General features: G+C 32.8%; 1 protein-coding gene across 1 annotated transcript; it reads left to right on the forward strand.

Moving 5' to 3' along the window:
- Positions 1–5,958: 5,958 nt before the first annotated feature.
- On the forward strand, positions 5,959–12,896 carry LOC126673728 (ABC transporter C family member 10-like). The gene is made up of 13 exons (XM_050367972.2): positions 5,959–6,241; positions 6,477–6,541; positions 6,796–8,838; positions 8,981–9,301; positions 9,396–9,482; positions 9,724–10,311; positions 10,391–10,555; positions 10,643–10,937; positions 11,035–11,249; positions 11,333–11,638; positions 11,753–11,816; positions 12,082–12,321; positions 12,498–12,896. The coding sequence occupies exons 3-13, from the start codon at positions 6,802–6,804 to the stop codon at positions 12,608–12,610; spliced, it is 4,431 nt and encodes a 1,476-aa protein (XP_050223929.1). The 5' UTR covers positions 5,959–6,241; positions 6,477–6,541; positions 6,796–6,801; the 3' UTR covers positions 12,611–12,896.
- The last annotated feature ends 219 nt before the right edge of the window (positions 12,897–13,115 follow it).

The raw sequence follows: 13,115 nt of genomic DNA on the forward strand, positions 1-13,115 counted from the left end.
GGATTTGGGCCTTAAGTAGTAAGGCAGTTCTATAATACTGAGCTTTGAGGCTTATACTATAATGGGCCAAAGATGTAATTGGACTTCCATATCCAGTCTGACTATTGAATCCAATCCACTTCCGTAAGACGATGTGAAAAAATGAGAAATGATATAAAGTTACACCTTACGACAGCTCAAAACTAACTTATTTTTAACTATTTTAATCAATTGAGAACAACATTTTTTATTTTTAAAAACAATATTTTATAATATGAACATATTTAAAGACCGCAATGATTCAATTTTACCTTTAATCGACTCAAAAAATAAAAACTATCATCTTTAATTAACATAAAAATTAAAAATTTCTTTAATTGATTAAAGTGGCTGAGGGTGAATTATTTAATTCCGATGTATAAACTCAAGAAGCACATTGACTATTTGGTCATTCACTATTTGATGAACCTTTTTCCTTTTTATCTTTCATTTCTTTTTGAAAAAGTTCATTATTTAATTGAATTGATATTTTAAAAATGACAAAATTGAAATTAACAAATATGTAATGTGATGCTATTGATAATATGTTGGAACAAGTAGACAAGAATTTACCCATTTTGTCATCTTTATGAACTTTATAGAGGTTCAATTTTATTGATCAGCTTATAGAGGTTCAATTAGTCCTATATAAAGCTATCAATTTGCCTTTATTTAGTATTTATGCTCTTTAGTTTTAAGAGTGTGCATCTGTCGGTTCGATCGTCAAACTTATTTAGACCGAATTGGCTATATATTTTTTCTAAATTTTTATAATTGTTACCATAATTAAATTACATATAATTGAATTATAATCGAACCAAAATAACTATTTAGTTATGAATATTATTTCGGTTAATTGAATAGCCAAATTTCATCAATATTAATTATTGAAAAACAAAAACAAAATAAAATAAATTGATGTCGGTATGATTTTTTAATTATATACATGTTTAAAGGGAAAATCGATATGTAAATCCTATAAAATTACAAAAATACCTAAATATTATAAAAATAACATCATATATACGTAATTCAGTTAATTAAATCAGTTTGATTACTTTAAACTTTCATATCAAAAAGCAGACTGAACCAATTAATCGAGATTTTCAATAATATCAATCATAACCGAACAAAATTAATCGAAAATTAAATCACATTAAAATTAAAATTTAATTTGGTCAATTAATTTAATTTGGTCAATTAATTTAATTATATATGTATGCATAGTCAATGGCAGACCCAAAAATATTTTATAAAATGGGCAAGATTATACCGAAAATTTATAAAATGAACAAAATTGATGAAATATAAAATTTAAGATGGTCAATGCTTTAAATTTTAAGGCGTAAAAACTATAATATTAATCTATATATTCATATTTTTTAAAAAAAATTAAATAATAAAATGGTCAATTGTCCACCACTCTTTTTAGGTCCGTTCTTGCGTATAGTGCACACTCCTATCACCCTACGTTTTGTTTCTTTGTACTCGGATGCTTCAATTATTTGCTCATTCTGTGATTCCGTTTTTCACCAATTACATATTCTTTTTTGGAAAGTAAAAACGGGAAAAATAATAATGGAAGAGGGACAAAATAAAACAACGATTACAAAACAAAAGATGAGCAGCCAAAAGTTCATAAGCTTCTTACCACCACATGATTTATTACTCTCTTTTAATATCATTTCCACATGTGTTGTGATATAAATTTTCAACTAAATATACATATTAAAAAAAAAATTCCACCTCTAAAGAAAAAGTGTTTAAAAAATTACTGAATATTTATTTAAAGGGTAAGAATAATATTATATAGATATATTAAAAGTCAATAAATAATACATATTTTCTATACTCCACTAATTAAAATAAAAATAATTACTTACACGCAATTATTATGTTACGTCATTCATGCAACAACTGAGAAACTTAACTAATTTTTTTTATTTGTCTAATTTTCAATAAATCAAAATATTTTATTTCAAATAGTCATTATATGTTCCTCTACCATAAGAAAGAGCTACTTGGGATTTTTGAGCAACACGCGTAATCCGTAATTTTTTTGTCAATCGATTTATTGTTAGGATATTTAAAGGTAAATAAATAAAAAATAATTGTATATTTTAATACCACAAAAATCTACTACATACCCTTCAATCAAAGGACAACAACATTTATTTTTTAAAATATCATAAAATTCGAAATTGTCAATTATTTTAACATAAAAAGGAATGAATAGCTAAAAGGAAATAGAAGGAGCAATATTTAATACAAATTGGATTTAGTTTTACAAACATTTCATGGAAAATTAAATGAAGTCACTATTGCCGTGCCATGACAAAAAGGACAAACACAAAATCTCACCTAAAACAAAGAAATACCGCACTAAATGTCATTTCAATGAAATTTTTAATTACTAGGAGGAAAAAGAAGACGCAATTATGTTTGTGCTATTATTGGACTATAAGTCTATATGTATATATTAGGCCTAATCATTCAAAAGCCCCTCACTTTTAAACTTTTTTTCAATTTCACCCCGACGTTGAAAATTTGTCAATTTTACCCATTTTTGAATTTTCCGTTTTCAATTGTACCCCAATATTTTAATTTTTGTTAATTTTTTTACTTAAATGATGAAATCATTCAATTAATTAAGTCTAAACATGAAATTAAATTCTTTTTTATTCAAAAAAGTACAAATAAGTCCTTTATTTTTAAAAACGAACTAAAAACCATAATCAAATTAACACTAATTTAAATTCTTAATTAATTTAACTAAATTTAAATAAATTTTAAAAGTATACAATCAATATATGCGAGACATGAAGAATGTTTTAAAAAAATTTCCAAACACAAAAGACGTTAATTTAATTTTTTAGGGTACAATTGAAACACAAAAATGCAAAATAGGGTAAAATTGACAAATTTTCAACGTCAGGGTATGATTGAAAAGGGGCTAAAAGGTCGGACGTTTTTAAGACATTAGGCCTATATATTATTATTAGTTTGTGATTATAGTTAAAGCTTGATAATCAATCTTGAAGTTGGTACACTCAATCTAGTTAATAGTTCCTAAGAGACGATCTACTTATATATAAATACTACATGAGAAATTTATAAGAGGGGACAAAAGCCCTAACCTAACAAAGTTGGTGATATTCTTTTGCGATCTTAGTTTTAGGCATCATGTAGCTCTGCCCCGTTAAGTCCGGTTCGAAAGCGATGGGTTACAAATTATATAATGTGAAAGACGGTTAGGTGAACTAACTCAAACCCGATCGGTTCTATTATTTCAATTTGTTTGAATACTGAATTAGCTCGTTGCAATTCTGTTGCATTTTTGACCTGATAGATAAAAAAAATTCAAACTTTTCACATCTTTACAATTTAAAATTTAATTATTCATAGGAATCTTATTTATTTTATCCCAATTAATTTAATTGCTCTTATATGGTCTCTATATTGGCCTATAAATTACAATTACTAATTTACCCTCACAATGTGGCGCCCACATCACCGCTAAACAATGGTGGACCTTGACTTTATCCTTTAGGGGTCAAATTGAACATAAAATTAAATTTTTAAGTATTTATTTTTTGAACTTCAAATCATTACATAAAATCATTACATTTTTAAGAATTTAAAATTATAATTTAGACATCAGTAAAAACTCAAACAGATATATAGATATAATAATGCACATAATACTTTATCATTTACTTAAAAAAGTTTAAAAGTTTAAACTAAAATTATTATTATTATTACAAATAATTACATTATATTTTTTATTTTTTATTTTTTAGGGAGATCGTATGTCCCATGCCCTACCAAAGATTCGCCACTGCCATTAACTCGATTGCCCAATCTTTTTCCAAAAACATGAAGGTTACTGTACATGTGCGGGGTTAGTTAGAGGAGGATGATGATCAGCATAAACTATCACATGGTATAATGTGCGGTTGTCACTAACTTGGGATCAAACAATGGGACAAAGACATGAAGATTCATAAATATAACTAAAACCTCACAGCAATCCTCCAAAATACTGCACACTAGTGGAGCACACTTACCACCAGTGGCGGATCAGAAATTTTTTCTAAACTCGGAGCTCAACTTTTAGTTAATTTTTAAATTTATGTCAATCTGATGAACTTAACTACATCTCTGTTTAAAAAAAAAATGATCTTGCCCGGAGCTGGAATCTGTATGTTTATTAAGAAACGTTCTTGATATGATTCTTTTAATTTTTAAAATTAATAGACGGGATTATTAATTTATTTAAAACAGTATATATCAAAATAAAACTTATACCAAAAAAGAAAACTTATAAATCTCAAGAATAGTAGTATTACTTATATATGGACCGGTTTAGCATCTTCTTGAGCATGCATGAACTATATATAATCCAACATACTTTACATAGGGTAGGTCACTTAAACACATAATTATAACTCTATTATAGTCAATGGATTGGTGGTAAAAAGAGGAATTATAAAAAAACAAATGAACCCATCACTTTCTATCACTAATATTATATTCTAGCCATGATCTAAAGGAATTTTGTTTTCATAAATAATGTCGACGAAAATGATGACGACTAGGATGATCATATCAATATAACTAAAAGTTACACTTAAAATACAAATAAATGGGAGTATGGTTTAGTTGGAAACATACTCCCATTCTTTTTGTATTTTAAATACAAATAAAATACTAAAAGATATTCGATTCAATTTGATTTAAATTTAAATTACATATTTTCAATATATTTATACCTAACTGAAAAATCATATAGTTAAAGTAAGACATTTTTAGTTTAAATGTACTTTCACCAACTTATTATAAACTAATAAGTGTAGTCCGTACATTTCAAAGTAAAGATACAAACTGTAATAATTTAAATTCAAGTATTATCAAAATAAAAGTTCATATATCAAATAATCTACATTTTTGTTAGTTCGGTTATTTCGACTACTTTTTCCATAGTCGAACTAAATCAAATTTACAAAAAATAAAATATCAATTTGATTTTATAATTTGGATTATTTCAACTTAATAAATTGATTTTTAACCGATTATCACACGTTCCTAAATATATTTTGATCTAAAAATAAAGTAACTTTAATCTATAGACTATAGTTAAAGTCTCAATTTTGAGTTTTATTGTTCATAGTACTGAATATTTTATTAATCGAGAAATATATTACATTTTCATCGACACTTTCAAAAAGTGCAAAAATAAGAAAATCAAATAATTAATGATAATTTGAATTTATATAATTCAACCATGATAAAGCTCTTAAAATGTGCAATTCAGAGTAAATTGATTGCTTTGTACTCGATTGAAAACACATAAAAAAAAGAACAAACTTTTAATTAATATTTTCTCCGTTTTAAATTGATAAGCAGAATTTATTTATCCTAAATTATAGACAGTAATTTAATACTTTAATGCTTAAATGATATATATACTCTCATTAATTATAATATATTACATTAAAAAGAGAGTAAAACCCACTAAGAAATGTTAAAGATATTACTTAGAAGAACAAATATAAATGAGTTTATAAGTGTAGAGGTTCAACCACCCATTAACTAGTTATAGTTATTAGAAATGTTAAAAATATCCATAAAAAGAAAAAGGAATTTTTTTTTAACACCCATAAAAAAATGAAAAATTATTGCACACAACCGTTGCGCCATGTTATTCGTGCAACAAACCAATTGTGCGTTAGCCATGTGGAAAATTGAATGATAAAAAAAAAAGTAATAATTAAAAGATTCCCTATCGTAAATGCTTATTGGTTTGATGTAAAAATAACGTGGCACAACGGTTGCATGAGATAAACACTCTAAAAAAATAGGAAGAGTAAGCGAATTTGTTGGTTTTGAGCAAAGGAGAATAAATACGTGGCATGATAGGAATGAGCACGTAATGTAGAAAACTCAGAGAAACGAAGCGGTAGTAGACAAAACACATGTCCACAGTCCAGACGTGTGCCATGACGACATCGGTCTCTGTTCCAACGCCACCGCCCGCCTTCTCCACCATTTATAGCATTTCTCTCGTCGCGCCAATTCTCTGCTCCACTTACATAAATAGCCGCGCGACTCAAGATTTCGAACGTTAAAACAAAACTAGAACAACACTAACTTTTTTTTAATGCAACAATTTATAATGAAATTTTGTTCCTCCCTGTAATTTACTTCAATTTTATTCATCAAGGTTTGAATTGCTTCCCCTTCTTTAGATTTTTTTCAAATGCTATCTTCTTATAATTATTGATGTTTAATTCTTTATTGATTATTTAGAATCTAGCATGCTTTCTCTTGATCTTTTAGAATCTCCTTAAATTTGATTTTTCATTAGAATATACTTAAATATTTGTTTATTTGAATGTCTCTGCTTAATAATTTTCATTTTCTTGATCCTGATCATAATTTTTTTTTTGTTGTTGTAGGGAATTATTGTTCATTTTGTAGCAATCTTTTTCATGCATATTATCTTTGGCCAATTAGATAAAAGGTATGTCCTGCTGAAAAGTTTTTGTTTTCTTACAAACCAAACAGTATTAAGATTATCTCTGCTATAATAATTGGAGTTGGACTTTTATCAATTATTCTTGTCATTATTGTCATCAATATCATTGTGCCAAAAAAGAAAAAAAGTGTCATGTTTTGAAAAGAAATATTTTCTTGGATTGTTTTGAAAATTATTGGATGGTTTTTTTTGTTTGTTACTTAGCTAGATGAGCTGATCATATATTTCTCTTTTGCCAGTCAATAATGGAGGATTTATGGACACTAGTTTGTGGGGATTCTGCAAGTTCAAAGATTAATGATTGGCCACCAAGTTCTGATTTTGTTGTTTTAAGTCAGCCTAATTCATGTGTCAATATTGCCTTGATGATTTTGCTGGATTTCTTGCTTCTGGTTATACTTCTGTTCATCTCAATGAGGAGATCACGAGATAAAGTCCCGCCTCGAATTCGAGGCTTTTCGAGTTTGCAGATAGCCTCTGCAGTCTTTAATGGCGGTCTTGGAGTTATGTACTTGTGCTTGGGCATATGGACTTTAGAAGAGAAGTTGAGAAAAACGCAAACTGCCTTACCTTTAGGCAGGTGGTTACTAATGTTCTTACAAGGGCTAACATCTTTGTTAGTAGGTCTAACTGTAAGTCTTCGAGGGGGGCGTTTCGGAAGAACACCATTGCAGTTACTGGCTGTTCTTGCATTATTGGTTTCGGTAATTATATGCGCTTTGTCGCTCTTTGCTGCCATATTAGGTGATGGAGTGTCGGTTAAGGTAGCTTTGGATATTGTGTCTTTTCCAGGAGCAATACTGTTGCTGTTTTGTGCTTGTAAGAGCTATAAACACGACGAGATTGATGGGAACGGAAGTGGCCTTTATGCTCCTTTAAATGGCGATCAGGCCAGCAGCGTTAGTAAATCCGATCAAGCTACTCCATTTGCTAAAGCAGGAGTTTTCAATAGCTTGTCATTTTGGTGGTTGAATTCACTTATGAAAAAGGGAAAAGAAAAGACTCTTGAGGATGAAGATATACCGAAGTTGCGTCCAGCAGATCAAGCAGAAAGCTGTTACGCGGATTTCTTAGAGCAAATCAATAAGCAAAAACAAGCTAAATCATCTTCTCAACCTTCACTATTGAGGACAATCATATCATGCCACTCGAAAGACATTTTCATTTCGGGTTTCTTCGCGTTGCTAAAGATACTTACACTATCAGCAGGTCCTTTGCTGCTTAACAATTTCATTTTGGTTGCTGAAGGAAAATCAAGTTTTAAGTACGAAGGCTTGGTATTGGCATTAGCCCTTTTCATCTCGAAAAGCTTAGAGTCTTTATCACAAAGGCAATGGTATTTTCGGTCCAGGCTCATCGGTTTAAAGGTGAGGTCCTTGCTCACGGCTGCAATCTATCGGAAGCAATTGAGGTTATCAAATGCTGGAAGATTGATGCACTCAGGCAGTGAGATAATGAATTATGTCACCGTAGATGCTTATAGAATTGGCGAGTTTCCGTTTTGGTTTCATCAGACTTGGACAACAAGTCTCCAGCTCTGCATCTCTCTGGTCATTCTTTTCAACGCGGTAGGGCTAGCAACAGTTGCAGCCTTAGTTGTTATCATACTCACCGTGCTCTGCAATACTCCGCTTGCAAAGTTGCAGCATAAGTTTCAGTCCAGGCTTATGGTGGCACAGGATGAAAGATTAAAGGCCTGCACTGAAGCATTAGTTAATATGAAGGTGTTGAAATTGTATGCATGGGAGAAACATTTCAAGAATGTTATAGAAAATCTAAGGAAAGTTGAGTATAAATGGTTATCCGCTGTACAACTGCGAAAAGCATATAACAGTTTTCTATTTTGGAGTTCTCCTCTGTTGGTCTCCGCTGCTACATTTGGTGCATGTTATTTTCTTAAACTTCCTCTTCATGCAAATAATGTGTTCACTTTCGTCGCCACTTTACGCCTAGTGCAAGATCCGATTCGAACTATACCTGATGTTATTGGAGTTGTTATTCAAGCAAAGGTGGCGTTTGCACGAATTGTGAAGTATCTCGAGGCACCAGAATTGCAGAATGGAAATGTCAGACAGAAGCAATCTGTAAAGAATGCAAATTGTGCCATCTCAATTGAGTCTGCCAATTTTTCATGGGAAGAGAATTCATCAAAACCCACACTCAGAAATGTAAACTTGGAGATTAAACCGGGTGACAAAATGGCCATCTGCGGAGAAGTTGGCTCAGGCAAATCGACACTTCTAGCTGCAATTCTTGGTGAAGTTCAAAATACACAGGGAACTGTAAGGATTAACTTTAGTTTGGATATTTAAATATTTAATGGTCTCTTAACATATATTGCTATAGTCTTTTTTCTTTTTTTTTGATGAAGTATTGCTATAGTCTTGAATATGCTGATCTTGTATCATTTTTTGTGATATGCAGATTCAGGTTTACGGAAGGATTGCCTATGTATCGCAAACAGCTTGGATCCAGACAGGAACAATAAGGGAAAATATTCTATTTGGCTCTGCCATGGATATCCAACGATACCATGACACACTTGAGAGGTGTTCACTGGTGAAGGATCTTGACTTGCTTCCTTATGGTGATCTTACTGAAATAGGGGAAAGAGGAGTAAATCTGAGTGGCGGTCAAAAGCAGCGTATTCAACTTGCCCGTGCCCTTTATCAGGATGCTGACATTTATCTCTTGGATGATCCTTTCAGTGCGGTTGATGCACAAACTGCCATGAGCTTGTTTAATGTACGTAATTGCAGTTTACCATTCAGGATGAATTTTTTTTTTTCACGTCTTAGTTTACTAAACTTAAATGGAAAGCTAACTTAAATCTTTCCAGGAATATATCATGGGGGCACTTGCAAGGAAGACAGTCTTACTTGTGACACATCAAGTTGATTTCCTGCCAGCATTTGATTCTGTTCTGGTTGGTTTTCTATTATTTGATCTAAATTTTTACCCTTGGGGTCGTAGTTTCTTTGTGAGCAAATATGTGGCACAGAAATAGAAAACGTTGAAACAAGAAATGACAAAACAATATAAATTTTTGGAGTTTCAGAATGGAAAACAAAAAGCTAAAACGTGTAGATCAGACAAGTTTCCGTGCAACACTATGAGCAACTTTATCCATTGAAGTGAATATCACATTAACTTATTTTTGATGACAGTTGATGTCAGATGGTGAAATTCTGCAAGCAGCTTCTTATCATCAGCTCTTGGCCTCAAGCCAAGAATTTCAAAACCTTGTCAATGCTCACAAAGAGACGGCTGGTTCCGAAAGGCTTACTGATATGACTACAACCCAAAAAACAGGATCACCGATGATGGAGATCAAGAAGAGCTACGTGCAAAAGCAACTTAAGGCATCGAAAGGAACTCAATTGATCAAGCAAGAAGAAAGAGAAGTAGGGGATACCGGGTTGAAGCCTTACGTTCAGTATCTAAGTCAGAACAAAGGATACTTGCTGTTTTCCATGGCTGCTCTCAGTCATATTACGTTTGTGATTGGTCAGATATCACAGAATTCTTGGATGGCAGCTAATGTCGACAAGCCTGATGTCAGTACACTGCGATTGATCGTTGTTTACTTGATCATCGGTGCTGCTTCAACAGTGTTTTTATTTATGAGATCTATTTCTACAGTCATGTTGGGTCTTCAATCGTCGACATCTCTATTTTCGCAGCTACTAAATTCCCTTTTCCGTTCACCTATGTCCTTTTATGACTCCACACCACTTGGAAGAATACTCAGCCGGGTAAGCACTACATACATTGAATGGCAGCTTTAAGAAAGATGACATATAACTGATAAATCTGTATCTGTAATTGTCACAGGTATCGTCTGATCTGAGTATTGTTGATCTTGATGTCCCATTTGGTTTAGTCTTTGCTTTGGGAGCGACAACAAATGCTTATGCTAATCTTGGAGTACTGGCTGTTGTTACCTGGCAAGTATTGTTCGTCTCCATACCGATGATTTATCTGGCAATTCGTTTGCAGGTAAGGTTCACCTTTTGTTTGGTTCAACTCTACTGTAAAATTCATTTCATTTCTAAAGGAGTTATTGTGAATCAACTGTAATTGCAGAGATATTATTTCGCCTCTGCAAAAGAGTTGATGCGGATTAATGGTACAACCAAATCTTTCGTGGCAAACCATGTAGCTGAATCTGTAGCAGGGGCTATGACAATTCGAGCTTTTGAGGAGGAAGAGCGATTCTTTGCAGAGAATCTTGAACTCATCGACACAAATGCTAGCCCTTTCTTTCACAGTTTTGCAGCAAATGAATGGTTGATTCAACGGTTGGAAACACTTAGCGCAACCGTACTTGCCTCTGCAGCACTCTGCATGGTTTTGCTTCCTCCCGGAACTTTTAGCCCAGGTGACTATAAAAACTTTTTTGACATAGTAATATTTTCATCTTCTAGATTTTCACCTAGCTAATCTTGAGTAATGTCTATGAATTTTGTCAAATGCAGGATTGATTGGAATGGCACTTTCCTATGGTCTTTCCTTAAACATGTCGTTGGTTTTTTCAATTCAAAACCAATGCACCATAGCCAATTACATCATTTCTGTTGAAAGGCTTAATCAATACATGCATATTCCAAGTGAAGCCCCTGAGGTGATAGAAGATAACCGTCCCCCACCCGATTGGCCAACCGTGGGTAAAGTGGAGATCTGTGATTTGCAGGTAAAATTCTCGTTCTTCAATTTGATGCCTATGTTAGAATTGAGAAACTTTACTAAGTGTGCTGATAAATTGACTTGAAACAGATAAGATATAGGCCTGATGCACCGCTAGTTCTTCGAGGAATCAGCTGCACTTTTCAGGGAGGGCACAAGATTGGCATCGTTGGCCGTACTGGCAGTGGAAAAACTACTCTTATTGGAGCTTTATTCCGTCTAGTGGAGCCAACCGGAGGAAAGATTATTGTAGATGGCATCGATATCTCGGGAATCGGGCTGCATGATTTGAGGTCACGATTTGGAATAATTCCTCAAGATCCTACTCTCTTTAGTGGAACTGTTAGATACAATTTGGACCCCTTGTCTCAACATACTGACAAGGAGATATGGGAGGTATATTTTGTTTCCTTAAAGTGTTGATTGTTAACACTTGAAATTATTACCCAAGTAGCAGTATTTCTGAGTACTGAGTACTTAAACGAATTTTTCTTATATTGCATTATCTAGGTTCTTGGGAAGTGCCAGCTTCGAGAGGCTGTTCAGGAGAAAGACAATGGTCTAGACTCCATGGGTAAGTCTTTCAGTCTAGCTTGTAGTACATCTGTACATACTACATAGTGTTCTATGTAGCACCAAAACGCTTAAAACGCAAAACAGGCAAATGATGTTTTTTACAAGAATAAGGTAATTAATATGAAGTTTTGGAATTTAAAAAGCGTTCGTAGAAAGCGAAACGAAATATTGTCTGGTTGTTTTAGAATAATAGGATTCGAGAAGTTTCCATGCAACATAGATGGAATTCATCTGCTTGATCATTTATCGTTATGACTGGACAGTTGTCGAAGACGGAGCAAATTGGAGCATGGGGCAGAGACAATTGTTTTGCTTGGGCCGTGCACTTTTGAGAAGAAGTCGAGTATTGGTGCTTGATGAAGCAACTGCATCAATCGACAATGCAACTGACTTGATTTTGCAAAAAATTATTCGGTCTGAATTTGCTGATTGCACTGTGATCACAGTTGCTCACAGGATACCAACAGTTATGGATTGCACCATGGTACTTGCTATCAGTGATGGTGGGTTTCATTTATTCATTTCTTACCAGAACTATGTGCTTCAGTATGGATATATATCCTTTATATGGTTCACAATTCGAGCTGATTTAAATCTCTAACTAGGCTCATCTATTTACGATATCTAAGTGGCAAACAATGCCAAAATATACTTATGACACATTTTTGATGCATTTCAGGGAAACTAATAGAGTATGACGAGCCAATGAAGTTAATGAAGAAAGAAGGTTCAATGTTTGGGCAGCTGGTGAAGGAATACTGGTCTCATTATCACTCTGCAGAATCACATTGAATCTGACAAGTGAAAATCATTCCTTACCTCTGCTCAATTTCATGCCGGCTTCGCAGCAAGAATGGAGAGGAGATGAAATGCTCCAATACACCAATTGAACCGGGGACAGAAGGTTCCTGCCTGATGTGAGGCAAGCCGAATGCTTTAGCAGGACGCATAATGTATGATGCTGAGGAGCAGGGGTTAACAAATTAAGGGGGGGATACAGAAAGTTCCTACCCTATGTATAAGTTGATGTAACAAAAATTTATTACCAGAAGGCAATATTGATATAATTGGCCACTAAGCATCCAATGTCAATTCCAATCAAAAAGAAAACAAACAAACAAACTCAACAGTACTAAGAAAGTAAAAGCATCAATGGTAGTGCAAAAACGCAGAGAAGTCTGATGAAAACTAAAGCACCACAAGCACACAGTGATGTAGATAAAAAAGTTCACAAATGCCATTGCTGCAATTTTTTTGCTTTCTTAAGTAACAGAAAACTCTTACATTACTTATCGAA

The sequence above is a fragment of the Mercurialis annua genome, linkage group LG3, assembly GCF_937616625.2.
Source record: "Mercurialis annua linkage group LG3, ddMerAnnu1.2, whole genome shotgun sequence".
NCBI classification, from domain to species: domain Eukaryota; kingdom Viridiplantae; phylum Streptophyta; class Magnoliopsida; order Malpighiales; family Euphorbiaceae; genus Mercurialis; species Mercurialis annua.